This window comes from Corvus moneduloides, chromosome 1 (genome assembly GCF_009650955.1).
Source record: "Corvus moneduloides isolate bCorMon1 chromosome 1, bCorMon1.pri, whole genome shotgun sequence".
Taxonomy (NCBI): Eukaryota; Metazoa; Chordata; class Aves; order Passeriformes; family Corvidae; genus Corvus; species Corvus moneduloides.
The window spans coordinates 52,007,066-52,021,995 of NC_045476.1; the positions used below are offsets into that span (position 1 = coordinate 52,007,066).

Consider the following 14,930-nt stretch of genomic DNA (forward strand, 5'->3'; position numbering starts at 1 on the left):
GAAATTATAAAATATAATATCCACATATTTATACCTGTAAATTTACTCCTGCAGGAAACTTGAGAGATGAAACAAAACTTAAAAGAAGCATTTTATTTCACTTCAAAACATGTTACTTCTGAACAAACTTAAAAGGTCAAAAGCATTTAAAAGTTCTAATGGTGGTGGCTTAAGAGGAATCTTTCCAATTGTGAACTCCTTTGCTTCAAACTGTTGCCACTCTTCAGCTGATAATTCGCTCTTGGGTGTGAATAACTTCTCTGAGGCAGGGCTAGAGTTGGTGGCTGCAGCAGAGGCTGAGGTGGCAGGATGTCCAGGGGCACTGGCACTCTGTCCAAACAAAGCAGCGCTCGAAGGCGAGGCAGAAGTGGCTACGGCGGCACTAAAGGCTCCAAAGGCTGGGAGCGGAGTGGTGCTTGCAGAGTTCACAGCAGAAGCACTGCCAAAGCCTGAGAAGCCAGAAGTCCCAAAGCCCCCAGCTGTGGCAGCTGTTTTAAAGGAGAAGGAGGCTGCAGATGGAGCAGCCGGGCTACCAAACCCAAGGGACTGGGGTGCGCTAGGAGAGGACGTCACCCCAAATGCAGGAGGATTTCCAGCAGCAGAAGAGCTCCCAGCAGCAGGGCTGCTCCCAGATGATGCTGAACTGACGAGGCTGGAACTGGTTTTAAAGGAGAAGCTGCTGGCACTGGTACTGCTGCTGCTGCTCACAGGAAAGCCTGCAAGTAGAGAATTTATGAAAAATACAAGAATGGGTACCCCAGGGATACTAAACCACTTGCTGCATTTCAAAGATGCGGCAGCAGCAGCAAACTACAGAAAATGCTTCAATGTTTTGGTTCTTAGGACAGGAACTTACTTGACAGCCCAAAGCTTGAGGTTTGCTGTCCTCCCATTCCAAAGGCAGGCGCTGCTTGAGTGCCCGTGGTCTTGAAAGCAGAGAGCTGAAAAGATTCCAGAGGCATACATGAAAACTAGATTCCAAAACAGAGAACTCTCTCTCAGTAACTATTTGAAACAAAAATAGAGCTGCCCAGTCCTATTGAAACAAAAATAGAGCTGCCCAGTCCTATTGAAACAAAAATAGAGCTGCCCAGTCCTATTGAATCCAACTCAGACCATGCTGGACAGTCATCACTCCTCACAGCTGCATGCTCTTGCAGTGCTTTAAGTCTCCAAGGCCATACACACTCTTCTCTGTGAAACCCTCCAGAAATGCAAATCTGTTACAATTGATCAGTTGCTGCCTGTCAGTCAATGACCTGCTCAGCCCTGGGAGCTCTCATTCTCACCTCTTACTCTTCCATTTTGTGCTCTGTGACTGTATTTAGGGCACAGCTTTGACTCACTCCGTTCTCTCTCCTCGGCACATCCCGTCTCCTGTGGTAAAGCCCAAATCCTGCTTGCCCACCTTCAGCACGAAACAGACCAAGGGCTGGGATCATATTACTCAACCTTTACTGCACTTCATGCAGACTGCACTCAAATAAAGCCACTTCCTCTGTCTCCCTGATTGTTTCCTATGGGCTTTAACTCAAGCATTTGCTTCTGAAAAAACATCTCCATTCACAAGTGTTTGTCACCTTCCCAGGACCAATGCCTCTTTCTATCGTCAAATGTTATCCAAAGGGCTTCTCTCCCACCTATCTCTCAATTCTGGCATTAGCCAAATGCTCCACTTATCCTAAGGTGGCCTGGAGGGCAATTCTGGTCCGGTCTGCTGATTCTCTCTCGGAAGAGTCTGTATCAGCACATGGGAAAAAAGGTGGGGTGGGGATTGGCCTCTTCCTGGTCACGTACACGACCAGATCAGCTCTGGTTGCTTTGGTGTGGCTTGCAATGAGAGTATTCCAAAGCTGGGATCCAGCTGCTGCCTTGCTAACATGGAAGCACCCCTACACACTTTTTTCCTCAGTTAACTGAAGGGGGTTTATGATACCCATGGCAATTCACTGATTTCAGGACTCCAGAGAACATGCCCAGGTGGCACATCACAATTGCCACATCTCTGAAGTCTTTGTAACCATAATTAACATCTGTGTAAATTACTTCATTAAAAAATGACATCAGGCACAGAGACATGTTGCCATTCGTGAGCACTTACCAAGGCTGCTTTTGTTGATGCATTTAAAGGTTTCAACTGAAGTAGCCGATTTTTCCATTGTAGTGCTAACTTTTGGACAGCATCTATCTGAAAAGGGGTAAAGAAAAGCATGCTTTTATTACTGAACACTTAAAAACAAAAGAGTCATCTGACAACTGAATGGAAAAAAGATATCTAGAATTAGAAATGTCATTGACCCATGGAGCTATTTTCTTTCCTGAAACTTCAACGTGAGAGGCTGATGTCTTTAGTTTTTAAGAGTTTAAAGGACTATTGTCCTTAAATCAATCCTTTTACTTTACATAGGGGTAATATTAAAACAAGTTCTGGGGCTTTTCAAATCCACGTTCTATTTTTTTTCTGAATTAGATGCTTGGGGAAAAAATATGACGCAAGACAAGATATGTAAGTTTTAAACATATGAGAACAGACTCTTCAATCTGGCCTTTCCACTTATGCACTCAGTCACTAAGCTGAAGTCCAAAGATTTACCTCAGCTTCTTCCACATTTTCAGAAAAAAAAATACCCACTTTCAAAACACTGTAATTCTGAACAGTTCAATAGAATCATCCTAAAATAGTTAGTTTTGATGAAATTAACTTCCTTAATTTAAATCAACCCCCTTTGCGTGATCCATCAGAAAACTGCACAGAATAGTGCAGCAATAAATGGTATCTTTGTATTGATAACTGTGATTTAGTTTTAAGCAAAAAACTACAAAGTCTTCAAATAACCTTTCAGGAATTTCCAACCTGAATTTCCTACATTTACACTGAAGTTTAGCAACACATCTAATTTGATGCCTGGCCTAATTGAATTTTCCTTAAAACATACACAAATAAAACACCTAGTGTCACAAATGCCTGTAAAAATGGAATGAGTAATCTTTTTGTAGACAAATTCCTTAGTTTTTCAAAAGAGTATTACATCACAAACATCAATAATTCTTTTGTGTCTAGTCACATGCCGGAAGATCATGTTGCTTGGTATCTGCTCTTATACAACAAACTGGAAAATTCAGATTTTGACCCAGTTTAAGAATAGAAACATGGAAAAGACATGCTGTACTTTAACATTTTGTAAGAGAACTGTATCATAGAGTTATCATCTATACACTGAGAGGAAAACTTGCATTTACTGCTCTCAGACTTGCACTTAATGCTTTGATGAGATCACAGTTTATTTATTTTAATAGCCATGTATAGCATACTGTTTATTGTTTGTTATTTATTATTATTTGGGTTTATTATTTTAATTGAAGTTTAAAAAAAATTATGTATCTCCTGTCTCTAAAAATGCAGTTCTGGTAAATCTAAACATATGAAGCAAGAGTGGTGACGAGAGCAATTCCTTCTGGAACATAGAACCAAGAAGAAGAGGGAAGAGTGCAGTGTAGTTTCAATTAATTTGTACTTGCATCTATCCAACAGCCTAATTTCCTTCCTGGCACAACATTGAACTCTGCAACTTCCTCGATATTGACAGGACTACAAGGAAGGAATGATACATATACATTGAAAGATGCTTTATATAAAAACATATGCCTTACTTCCAAATGAGTATATCCCTATCTATTTCTAGAAAAGAAGTATCAGCTATTTTCATCATTATTCCCTGCAACAAAGGTATGTAAAAGAACAAGGTCAAATGAACTTGCCCAGTCTTCTATTTAAAGCACCAAATAATGACCTATACCAATCAAACTGACTAAGAGCATATGAGGCATTCAACTGTTGAGACAGGATTCAAGCAACTTCTACAAATAACGCACAGGAGTGGGGACAAGATTAAGTCAAGAAGTGTCTAGCAGCTATTTGTGCATTTGCTTGGATGCACCGCAGTTGAAAAATATTTTGGCATTCTGATCATCTCCTAGAGTTGGGAGATAAATGAATCAAGAGCTGCCACCTGAAGAACAGTAACAAGTCCTGTCCCAAGAGTGTCCCCACCAGCCAACATTTTTAAAATACTTACATAATTCCCAATGATATTGTTTGCTCTGCTGTCATAATACTCCAGACGCAGTTCTTCTGGCGAGACATCTGAAAAGCCTGCAAGGGCAGGAATAGTCAAAAACCTCCAAGAAAACAGATTCATACTTCCAACTGCCCTCTACAGTGACAAAGACATGGACCTTGGTACATTGTCTGTCTTAAGAGAATTATAGTCAGAGACAAAAAAAAAGATTCATTACAAAATGTCAGAGGTGTGAACGTACAAAATGAATTTGCCATCATCTAATATTCCTTTCTGTTGTATCACAAGGTAAATCATCACCTTGCAAAGCGTTGTACAGAGGTACAACAGTGTGGGAAAGTCACAGGAACATCCTAAAGAGCTGCAATAGACAACACTGAAAACATTACCTACCTGAGACATTCAGCTTTTCTTTCATTGGTGAGTAACATGAAAATATCCACTGTCCAGAAGATTCCCAAATTTCCATGTCTTTCACTACACATTCACTAACAAACAAAGTAACATCACAGATGAAGGTGAAATTACATGGTCAAAACAAAACCGCCAGTAACAATTGCCTGGTTTGAATCCAAATTCAGAGTCAAAAACCTGCTACCATGAAAACGAAGTGTTTTCTTAATGTAATATTAAAAACAGTAATGGAAAATGTTTCCAAAACCTTGCTTCTCTGGGAAATCAAACTGTCTGCTGGTTCTCAGTACCTGCCCTGCAGCTGCAGATGCTGGTCACTCTGAACTGACTGAACATACACCTCTCTCTGTGAAACCAGGTTTCAATAGCTTTGATGTTGGCAGAAAAATTTGTTGTCTTAAGTGTCAGAGAAACCAAGTAAAATCATTCATTTTCTTAAAGGGGCTCTGACTTCTTATTTTCAAGCACTGAGATCTGTTTCCTTCCTTATCCTCCTGCCCACAACTTAAATACCACACCATCTTACTAATCTTACTTAACATCACAGCTGTCTATCCGCCCAGCCCAGGTCCCAAACAAGAATCACATCCTCCCCATGCCAGCATCGTTCCAGAGAACCAAATGAAGTCATGTTCTCTATGTTTCTTCCTGTGTCCCAGCTTCCCCCTAACAATCCTGTCCTCTGCATTATCTCTAGGAAGTCAGTAAGCTTTCAACCTGCTCATTCCAAAAGCTTTCAGTAAGACAGGACTATAACTTACAGAAGTCTCTCCTCTTCATCTTTAGAGCCATCAGCAACACTTTGACTGCTGGCTAATGCAGAGAACCTGTTCTGTGAAAAGTCTGTATTTCTGCTGCTGCCGCCTGACGATCCAAAGTCAGAGGAGCCAAAGAATCCGCTTCCGTGATCTCTGCTGCCACCCCATGTATCAGACTTGAAGGAAGATGGCTGGATAACATTACTGTATCTCTGGTTAGAGGTACCCCATCCTCCTCCTCCTCTTCTGCTAGTAACTTCCAATTAAAAAAAACAAACAAACAAGCAAACAACAGAAATTTTTAATCATTAAGATATGAATCAACATCAACAAAAACTGCAAGTATAACTAGTTTTACAGTGGCAATAAGAAGTTTGAAATGAAAACGTAGATTTTCCTAATGAGTTCTCATTATTTAGTCAGCTTAAGCTAGTGAGTCACCCAGGGTAGTTCTCAAGTCCTACTTCTCAAAAGGAACCGTTTGGATTGGAAGGCGCCTTTAAAAGTCATCTAGTCCGATCTCCCCCCCTATGCCTTAATGAGCAGAGAGACACCTTCAGCTAGATCACCGAGCCAATAACAATTTGTGGCACTGCAGAAAGACACCGGCTCAGTTTTGCTTAGGTTGTTTCATGAACTACCCCAGCAGAAAAAAAATTAAATTTAATGCACCATAAATTTATGTTAGGGGCTCCTGCATCCGTAGTTACAGCAGGGGCTCTGCTCCAGCACAGGGAGCTCCTGACTTTCGTTTTGAGACTTTGGACATACCTGTGCGTGTTGTTACACGCAAACCCCGACCCTCTTTCCCACAGAAATAATGACAAGCAGCTGCAGTGAGTTCCTGCCGTGCCATCACTGCAGCCTTCAGCTCCCTGTCATGCCCCTTTCCTTCCTAAAGCTCCCAAACACCCAGAGCTGATGAGAATGCAAACAGCCTTCACCGGGTACAACACTCAGCTGCTCGCTGCTCATGAGAACAGTCCTCCGAGTCGCTTTCCCACTGCCTTGTGGCACATCCCGCAGTCACAGAATCACAGGATCAATTATGCTGGAAAAGACCTCTGAGACCACCAGTTCAACTATGACCAAATACCACCCTGTCAAGTAGACCACGGCACCAAGTGCCACATCCAGTCTTTCCTTAAACAACCCCTACGGACAGTGACTCCACCACCTCCCCTGGGCAGTCCATTCCAACGCTTCGTCACTCTGTCTGTGAATGCCCAACCCAAACCTCCCCTGGTGCAGCTGTGTCCCCTCCTCCTGCCACTGGCTGCCTGGGAGAGGAGGCCAAGCCCCACCTGGTCGCAGCCTCCTTTTAGGCACTTGCAGAGAGCGATAAGGGCTCCCTCGAATCTCCTTTTCTCCAGGCTACACACCCCCAGCTCCCCCAAGCGCTCCTCACAGCACCTGTGCTCCAGACCCTTCGCCAGAGCTCAACTCCGCGAGTGCCGAACCAGAGGCTGCTGCCGACAGCCCCGGCCGAGACCTGCCCGGCCCGCTCTGCTCCGGAGCTCCTGCCGGCAGCGGCCGCACCGAGCGCCCGGGACGGGCAGCCCCGCGTCCGGGCAGCCCGCCCGCCCCTCCCCGGCGCGGTGTGGGTACCGTGGGCCGGGGGTGCCCCGGGGCGGCCGGAGCCGCCGCGGGGGTGCTCGTTCCAGCAGCGGTCCCCGAAGCGGCAGTAGCCCCGCAGGAAGAACTGGCAGACGCCCATGGCCGCCCCGCCGTCGCGCGGCTCTGACGTCCCGGGCGTGCGCCGGGCGGGCCGCGGGGCCCGCGGGTGAGGTCCTCAGGCCCGGAGGAGAGCGGGCGGGAACCACGGTCCGCCACCCAGGAGCGAGACGTAACTCCAGTGACACATAAATCCAGTCAAACCAGGGAATAACACAGTAACAGGCTGCTGATAAAGCCAAATACGGCTTTGATTTGTGCTGTGCAAAGCTTCAGTCACTGACACAGTGAAATACCCGCCCCTCGGCTGTAACCGCCCCTTACTCACTTCAGCACCTCCACACAGCCTGCGTGGTAAAACACTTGGGTTCTTTATCTTTAGGGGGAGACTAAGGAATGTATAGCCCATAGCTACAGAATCATCAGGGTTGGAAGGGATCTTTAGGATCATCCCGTCCAACCACCAACCCATCACTACCACTGTAGTCCATAAACCACTAAACCACATCAGCCAGCACCAGACCGAGGTGCCTCTTACACACCCCTAGGGATGGTGATGTTGTCTGAAAAAATCGGATTCCCTACCCAGTGACAAGCCAATAATTGCACATTTGAAAGACTGTTTATTTCAGAGTTGCACAAGCCTGGGTGCTAGATGGTATTGCACAAATTGAGCACACCACCTATCAAAACTTTTTGGTGTTTAATACATTTTAGCAAACAAAGGAATTAATGCTCATTGGCTAGAAGTTACTTAGCTCTCTTATTAATTAGCATTCTATCTTCTATTAGTTAATTATTCTCTTGCTTCTTATGCCAGTTAGTCTGCATGCTCAGTCTTTCTCTTCTTGTGGGCCCATGGGTTTCTTGGGTTGGTGGTCCATGAGCCAGTGGTGGCAGATCTCCCCCGATGGAATTACCTTTCACCCAGTCGGAGCTGGTTTCAGCACAGTTGCCAAATTGTCTTTATTAATTTCTTCCTTATCTTGGGAGTTGTGCCAAATGTCCTAGTGGCCTGTAAATTCTGCATTCTTTGTATCCACTATCAGTGGCACGTCCTTCTTCCCAAGCTTTGTTAACCTCCCCTAGGTCTGAGATCACTGAAACATGTCCAGCTCTGAACTGTAACAAGGCAATTCTACCTCCAAGTAACTTGTTTTTCTAACACATGAACGTCATTTAGAGCTTGCTAGCTGCTATCTGATTCAGGGATTAAATCTCCCTTCTTGTTGATTACGCTTGAAAGTATTTAAAGATAAATCATTAAACAACATCCTTTCTTAAGAAAATTTTACATATTCCACATACTGCAACAGTGACTCCACCACCTCCCTGTGCAACCTATTCCAATGCCTGACCACCCTAACAGTGAAAAACTTTTTTCTAATATCTAGTCTGAATCTCCTCTGTCTCAGGTTAAGGCCATTTTCTCCAGTCCTGTCACTGTAGGTACAGTACAGCTTCAGATTGTTTTGTTTATATGGGAGATGTTGACCTGTGGCTGTTTGAAGTGTTTGTTACAGCCGTGTAACAAAGATCTCTGTGCACCAGGCACAGCATCGCCAGCTGGGCAAGGGAGGGGATTGTCCTGCTCTCCTCTGCACTGAGGCAGCCTCACCTCCAGTGTTGGGGGCAGTTTTGAGCACCTCCATATAAGGATATAAAGCTGTTAGACAGCATCCAAAGGAGGGCAACAAAGATCACGAAGGGCCTTGAGGGGAAGCTGTATGAGGAGCAGCTGAGGGCACTTGGTCTGTTCAGCCTGGAGCAGATGAGACTGAGTTGTAGTCTGCAGCCTCCTCACAACAGGAACTGGAGGGGCAGACACTGATCTCTTCTCACTGGTGACCAGTGACAGAAGTAAGGAAATGGCCTGACGTTGTGTCAGGGGAGGTTTAGGCTGGATATTAGAAAATGGTTCTTCACCCAGAGGGTGGTTGGGCACTGGAACAGGCTCCCCAGGGAAGTGGTCACAGCACCAATCTGATAGAACTCAAGAAGTGTTTGGACAATGCTCTCAGGCACATGGTGTGACTCTTGGGGATGGTGCTGTGCAGGACCAGGAGCTGGACTTTGATGATCCTTGTGGGTCCCTTCCAACTCCAGATATTCTATGATCTCTCCTCTGTGTGTGAATCTGCTTCTTGCACCCAGTAGAATCCACATTTGGGAGTTCTGGGGATCCAGGTCCAAAAGCCTTGACAAGATCATCTTGCTTCCTCTGACAATGGAGAATTGGATGAGACAGGACTGCAGCATGTACTGACCAACTGATCGCAGACTCCATCAAATCCTCTTCAGTACCAAGGTGGCGAGCAACTCGGAAATGCAATGCTCCAGAGAGACTCAAGTAAGTGCAAAAAGAGGAACAGAATTCTTGGATTGGTAGGTGCAGAGATCATCTAGTTTCAGTAAAGCTGGGGAATAAAACAACAGATTTTTAATAGACAGTGAAGGCACACATTCAGTAGTAACTATTTGTAAGGGCCCACTAATAAAGTTACAATACCAATTGTTGGGGCAGTGAGGGAAAAAAGCTTTTGTGGCCAGTCCTTCAACACATGGAGTGTACATTCGGAGATAAACTGATCCAAGAGTAGGTTTTAAATACCTGACTGAAACATTCCTTCTTTTGACACTGTATTTTTCATACAGTTTTTGCACAGAATTTCACAGGACAGCATATAGAAGGAAATGTTCCATTTGAGTTTCAACAGTTCATCTCTCAGATGGAAGTCCATCCCAAAATAACATGCAAAAGTTTATACTTGCAGATTTATTTCTGCAGAAGAGAACTGAGAGAAGAAATAAAAATTAACAGCATTTCAGAATAAATTTAAAAGGTCAAAAGCATTTAAAAGTTCTAATGGTGGTGGCTTAAGAAGAATCTTTCCAATTGTGAACTCCTTTGCTTCAAACTGTTGCCACTCTTCAGCTGATAATTCGCTCTTGGGTGTGAATAACTTCTCTGAGGCAGGGCTAGAGTTGGTCTGCAGCAGAGGCTGAGGTGGCAGGATGTCCAGGGGCACTGGCACTCTGTCCAAATAAAGCAGCGCTCGAAGGCGAGGCAGAAGTGGCTACGGCGGCACTAAAGGCTCCAAAGGCTGGGAGCGGAGTGGTGCTTGCAGAGTTCACAGCAGAAGCACTGCCAAAGCCTGAGAAGCCAGAAGTCCCAAAGCCCCCAGCTGTGGCAGCTGTTTTAAAGGAGAAGGAGGCTGCAGATGGAGCAGCCGGGCTACCAAACCCAAGGGACTGGGGTGCGCTAGGAGAGGACGTCACCCCAAATGCAGGAGGATTTCCAGCAGCAGAAGAGCTCCCAGCAGCAGGGCTGCTCCCAGATGATGCTGAACTGACGAGGCTGGAACTGGTTTTAAAGGAGAAGCTGCTGGCACTGGTACTGCTGCTGCTGCTCACAGGAAAGCCTGCAAGTAGAGAATTTATGAAAAATACAAGAATGGGTACCCCCAGGGATACTAAACCACTTGCTGCATTTCAAAGATGCGGCAGCAGCAGCAAACTACAGAAAATGCTTCAATGTTTTGGTTCTTAGGACAGGAACTTACTTGACAGCCCAAAGCTTGAGGTTTGCTGTCCTCCCATTCCAAAGGCAGGCGCTGCTTGAGTGCCCGTGGTCTTGAAAGCAGAGAGCTGAAAAGATTCCAGAGGCATACATGAAAACTAGATTCCAAAACAGAGAACTCTCTCTCAGTAACTATTTGAAACAAAAATAGAGCTGCCCAGTCCTATTGAATCCAACTCAGACCATGCTGGACAGTCATCACTCCTCATAGCTGCATGCTCTTGCAGTGCTTTAAGTCTCCAAGGCCATACACACTCTTCTCTGTGAAACCCTCCAGAAATGCAAATCTGTTACAATTGATCAGTTGCTGCCTGTCAGTCAATGACCTGCTCAGCCCTGGGAGCTCTCATTCTCACCTCTTACTCTTCCATTTTGTGCTCTGTGACTGTATTTAGGGCACAGCTTTGACTCACTCCGTTCTCTCTCCTCGGCACATCCCGTCTCCTGTGGTAAAGCCCAAATCCTGCTTGCCCACCTTCAGCACGAAACAGACCAAGGGCTGGGATCATATTACTCAACCTTTACTGCACTTCATGCAGACTGCACTCAAATAAAGCCACTTCCTCTGTCTCCCTGATTGTTTCCTATGGGCTTTAACTCAAGCATTTGCTTCTGAAAAAACATCTCCATTCACAAGTGTTTGTCACCTTCCCAGGACCAATGCCTCTTTCTATCTTCAAATGTTATCCAAAGGGCTTCTCTCCCACCTATCTCTCAATTCTGGCATTAGCCAAATGCTCCACTTATCCTAAGGTGGCCTGGAGGGCAATTCTGGTCCGGTCTGCTGATTCTCTCTCGGAAGAGTCTGTATCAGCACATGGGAAAAAAGGTGGGGTGGGGATTGGCCTCTTCCTGGCCACGTACACGACCAGATCAGCTCTGGTTGCTTTGGTGTGGCTTGCAATGAGAGTATTCCAAAGCTGGGATCCAGCTGCTGCCTTGCTAACATGGAAGCACCCCTACACACTTTTTTCCTCAGTTAACTGAAGGGGGTTTATGATACCCATGGCAATTCACTGATTTCAGGACTCCAGAGAACATGCCCAGGTGGCACATCACAATTGCCACATCTCTGAAGTCTTTGTAACCATAATTAACATCTGTGTAAATTACTTCATTAAAAAATGACATCAGGCACAGAGACATGTTGCCATTCGTGAGCACTTACCAAGGCTGCTTTTGCTACTACAATTAAAGCTTTCCACTGAATCAGCCAATTTTCCCATTGTTCTGCTAACTCTTTGACAGCATCTATCTGAAATGAGAGAGCAAAAAAAGCGTATTTTTATTATTGGGGAAGACTTTAAAAAAAAAGAAAAAAAAAAAAAGAAGAGTGGTCTGTCAACTGAACCAAAAGAAGATATTTGGAATTAGAAAAGGCACTTCACTAAACCGACAGAGGAATTTTGCTTTCCTTCCACTTCAAGGTGAAAAGATGAAATTTTTGTTATTGATAAAAGATTCCTTTAAATACTCTTACTACTGCCCTTCTATGATGTTTTTATGTCTTTACATAAAGACCAAGATCAGACAGTTTGAGCCAGAGATCTTGGGCAAAAGCATGATTTTACAGTAGGCCATATAGACCAGCTGCGATTTTGGCATTCTCTTTGGTGCACAGAAATTGAAGGATATTTTGGCATTTTGATCATCTCCTAGAGCTGGGAGATAAATGAATCAAGAGTTGCCACCTGAAGATTGGTAACAAGTCTTATCCCAAAGACTGTCCCCATCAGTCAGCATTTTTGAACCACTTACACATTTCCCAATTATATTGTTTGCTGTCATAGTACTCCAGATGCAGTTCTTCTGGAGAGACATCTGACAAGCCTGCAAGGACAGGAATAGTCAAAAACCTCCAAGAGAACAGATTCATAGATTCATACTTCCAACCGCCCTCTATACAAAGTTACAAAGACACGGACCTTGGTACATTGTCCTAAAACATTTACAGTCGGAGATGCAAAGGATCCATTACAGAACTTCAGAGGTGTAAATACCCCAAATGAATTGGCAAACGCCAGCTCTCTTTGAGCAGGAATAAAGACAAGTAACTACAGCCCTCGGCTTCCCGTCTAGTCCCTCGCCTTCCCCAAGCTCCCGAATACCCAAGCCAGCGAGAATGGAAACAGCCTTCACCACCACAACGCTCAGCTGCTCGCACGTTGCTCCTGGCAGCAAAGATCCCCGAGCTGCTTTCCCACGGCCTCGTGGCCCATCCCGCAGTCCCTTCGCCCGAGCGCAACCCTGCGAGTGCCGAACCAGAGGCTGCCGCCGACAGCCCCGGCCGAGACCCGCTCTGCTCCGGAGCTCCTGCCGGCAGCGGCCGGGACGGGCACGGGCCGGGTCCGGGAGCCGCCCGCCCACCGCGCTCGGGGCACCGTGGGCCGGGGGTGCGCGTAGCCGGGCTGCGGGGATGCCCCTTGAGGCGCCTGGCCCCGGAGCAGCCGTAGCCCCGCAGGAGTCGAAGGACGAGCGCGTCCGGCCCGCGCTGCAGCCGCCCAGGCGCCCCGGGGACGATTCACCCGTCAGAACAACAGGGCGCCGCGGGTTAAAAAGCGGGTGCAAAACATAAATGAGCCGGCCCACTCTGAAAAGCACACAGTTCCCTCCAGGATTCCAGCAGTTCGGAATCAAGGACACGTTTCGTGGCTAGTAGAAGTGAAAAGGCAAGGGAGAACAGAAAAAAAAGTCGCACGCCCTTCACTTACTGCTGAATAAAGAACGGAGTTGCAGGAACCACAATGGAGGCCGTGAGTGCATCTAGTCCTGTCTGTACAGGCAGAGTTGTCAGGGTGAGGAAGGAAACGAGGAGCAAGTCTACAAAGCAGCACTGACTTTAAAAACCAGGATTTACACTACTTAGGAGAAGCTGAAGGAACTTCAGAACTAAAACAGACTAAACATCCACAGCACCAGCGAGGTAGAGGCAGGCAAGCACCAACTTCTGAAGTTAACTCACTAGTTTCATAGAAACAGACCTGAAAAAATCAGCAAGTTAGAGGAGAGGTGACAAAACTATGATGAAGCTATGAATAAACCAGCATGGGAGCAGGACAGACATGATTTGTATCGTTTTCCAGAACTGGGAAGAGGTACATGATGCCGATGACACCCAGAGCTTGAGAGGCTGGATGAAGAAATTTACCATCATGTGGGCTGGAAGCATTTACAGAACTCTGTGCTTCTAAACCAGAGATGAATAACCATGCGCAACTTCTGAAGACTTCTGTAAAGTATCTTTAATGACTTGGTTCATGCCATTTTAAAAACAGTCATTTTCAAGAAGAAAATCAATGTATCTGTTGTATTGACTCTGCTTTTCTCATTCCTGTTCCCATCTTTGCTAATGGTTTGGCATCTGCAGTATGTACAGTCTGATGCCTGGGAAGATAAGATTGAAAATTCTTTCCAAGTTTCCAACTTGCTAATTATAGTGCACAACTCTTGTCAACTTCCCCCACCATTCCCTACCTCAGTGTAATAAAAAATAATAAAATCAAGAAGTCTTCCTGTGAAAACTCCACAAAATGTCAAAGAGACCATCACAGTGTTTCTCTAATCTCTATGTATGGCCTCTCTAACCTTAAAAAATGGATATGCAGTCATGCAAATGATGGAAGAAACTCACTGGAAGAGGAGCTATCATGATCTAGAGAGCTGTAGAAACATTGGGAGTCTTTATTAGACAGCAGTCCTTGGTCTTTCCTGAGAAAATATCTTCATTTTATTGTAGTAAGATTTCTGCAGGTAGGTATGAAGGAGAAAAAATTGTTGTTCTTCTTTCTCATGAGCCAAGCTGTATTTACTCACCTTTCTTAAATGAAGTGTCTCTGCAACTGATCTTGGTAAAATGCCATTTAACCAGAAATCTTTTCTTCATCAAATGCTTTAAAGGCATTCTAAATATTTGGATTGGGTCTATGTTTGACAAGGCCACACCCCCAGTCCTTTTAAAGGAAGATGCCATGTAATACCACCTAGCTAAGTGGATTCTCAAAACACATCCCCATCTCTTTAAAACAGACAAGAAAATGGGCATGACAAAATCCACATTATACAATATGCTGTATATACAAATTGAAAGACTGCATCTTATTTTTTTCCCCTGTTATTAAATGTAACATGATTCAGTAAAACATGGAAGCAAAGCACCAATAACCATCTTTTCCCAAGTCCTTGAAGAATGCCTCGGCATGTCCTACAGGTCTTCAGATCTCTAGAGTTTCTTCATTTGCCCCACAAGTGTCTACAACACAGATTAAACAACTTGTCACTGGGAAAGCACGGACTTTGGAGTTCGCTATCCACTTGTCTGTTTCAGTGTTATATTCGAGAATGTGCCCTAAGCGACCAACACCCTGAAAACCAGCCAGGACATAGACTACAGATCCCACCGCAGCACACTTCACTGTTACACCCTTT

The 14,930-nt window shown here is 45.1% G+C and overlaps 3 protein-coding genes across 3 annotated transcripts in view; all 3 read right to left on the reverse strand.

The window, feature by feature from the left end:
* Window positions 1-17: 17 nt before the first annotated feature.
* LOC116444418 (nucleoporin NUP42-like) lies at window positions 18-6,994 on the reverse strand. The gene is made up of 7 exons (XM_032109795.1): window positions 6,860-6,994; window positions 5,255-5,507; window positions 4,473-4,567; window positions 4,077-4,153; window positions 2,102-2,188; window positions 857-941; window positions 18-716 (listed from the first exon to the last, which is right to left on the reverse strand). The coding sequence occupies exons 1-7, from the start codon at window positions 6,966-6,968 to the stop codon at window positions 103-105; spliced, it is 1,320 nt and encodes a 439-aa protein (XP_031965686.1). The 5' UTR covers window positions 6,969-6,994; the 3' UTR covers window positions 18-102.
* A 2,558-nt stretch (window positions 6,995-9,552) lies between these two features.
* LOC116442057 (nucleoporin NUP42-like) lies at window positions 9,553-13,606 on the reverse strand. The gene is given in 7 exon segments (XM_032104655.1): window positions 9,553-9,940; window positions 9,942-10,347; window positions 10,489-10,573; window positions 11,674-11,760; window positions 12,264-12,335; window positions 12,645-13,157; window positions 13,568-13,606. Coding segments are annotated over 7 exon segments (1,392 nt in total). The 3' UTR covers window positions 9,553-9,750.
* Window positions 13,607-13,729: 123 nt separating this feature from the next.
* LOC116444421 (kelch-like protein 7) overlaps window positions 13,730-14,930 on the reverse strand; it is a 1,204,309-nt gene continuing 1,203,108 nt past the window's right edge. The window contains 1 exon segment of the mRNA XM_032109808.1: window positions 13,730-14,929. Coding sequence (XP_031965699.1) covers window positions 14,717-14,929 — 213 coding nt within the window. The 3' untranslated portion in view covers window positions 13,730-14,716.

Coding starts and splice junctions, on each gene's coding strand:
- LOC116444418 (XM_032109795.1), bottom strand. CDS start 6,968: ATGGGCGTCTGCCAGTTCTTCCTGCGGGGCTACTGCCGCTTCGGGGAC. Junction 2,189..4,076: donor ACAATATCATTGGGAATTAT/GTAAGTATTTTA, acceptor ACCCCTTTTCAG/ATAGATGCTGTCCAAAAGTT. Junction 942..2,101: donor CATCAACAAAAGCAGCCTTG/GTAAGTGCTCAC, acceptor GAATCTTTTCAG/CTCTCTGCTTTCAAGACCAC.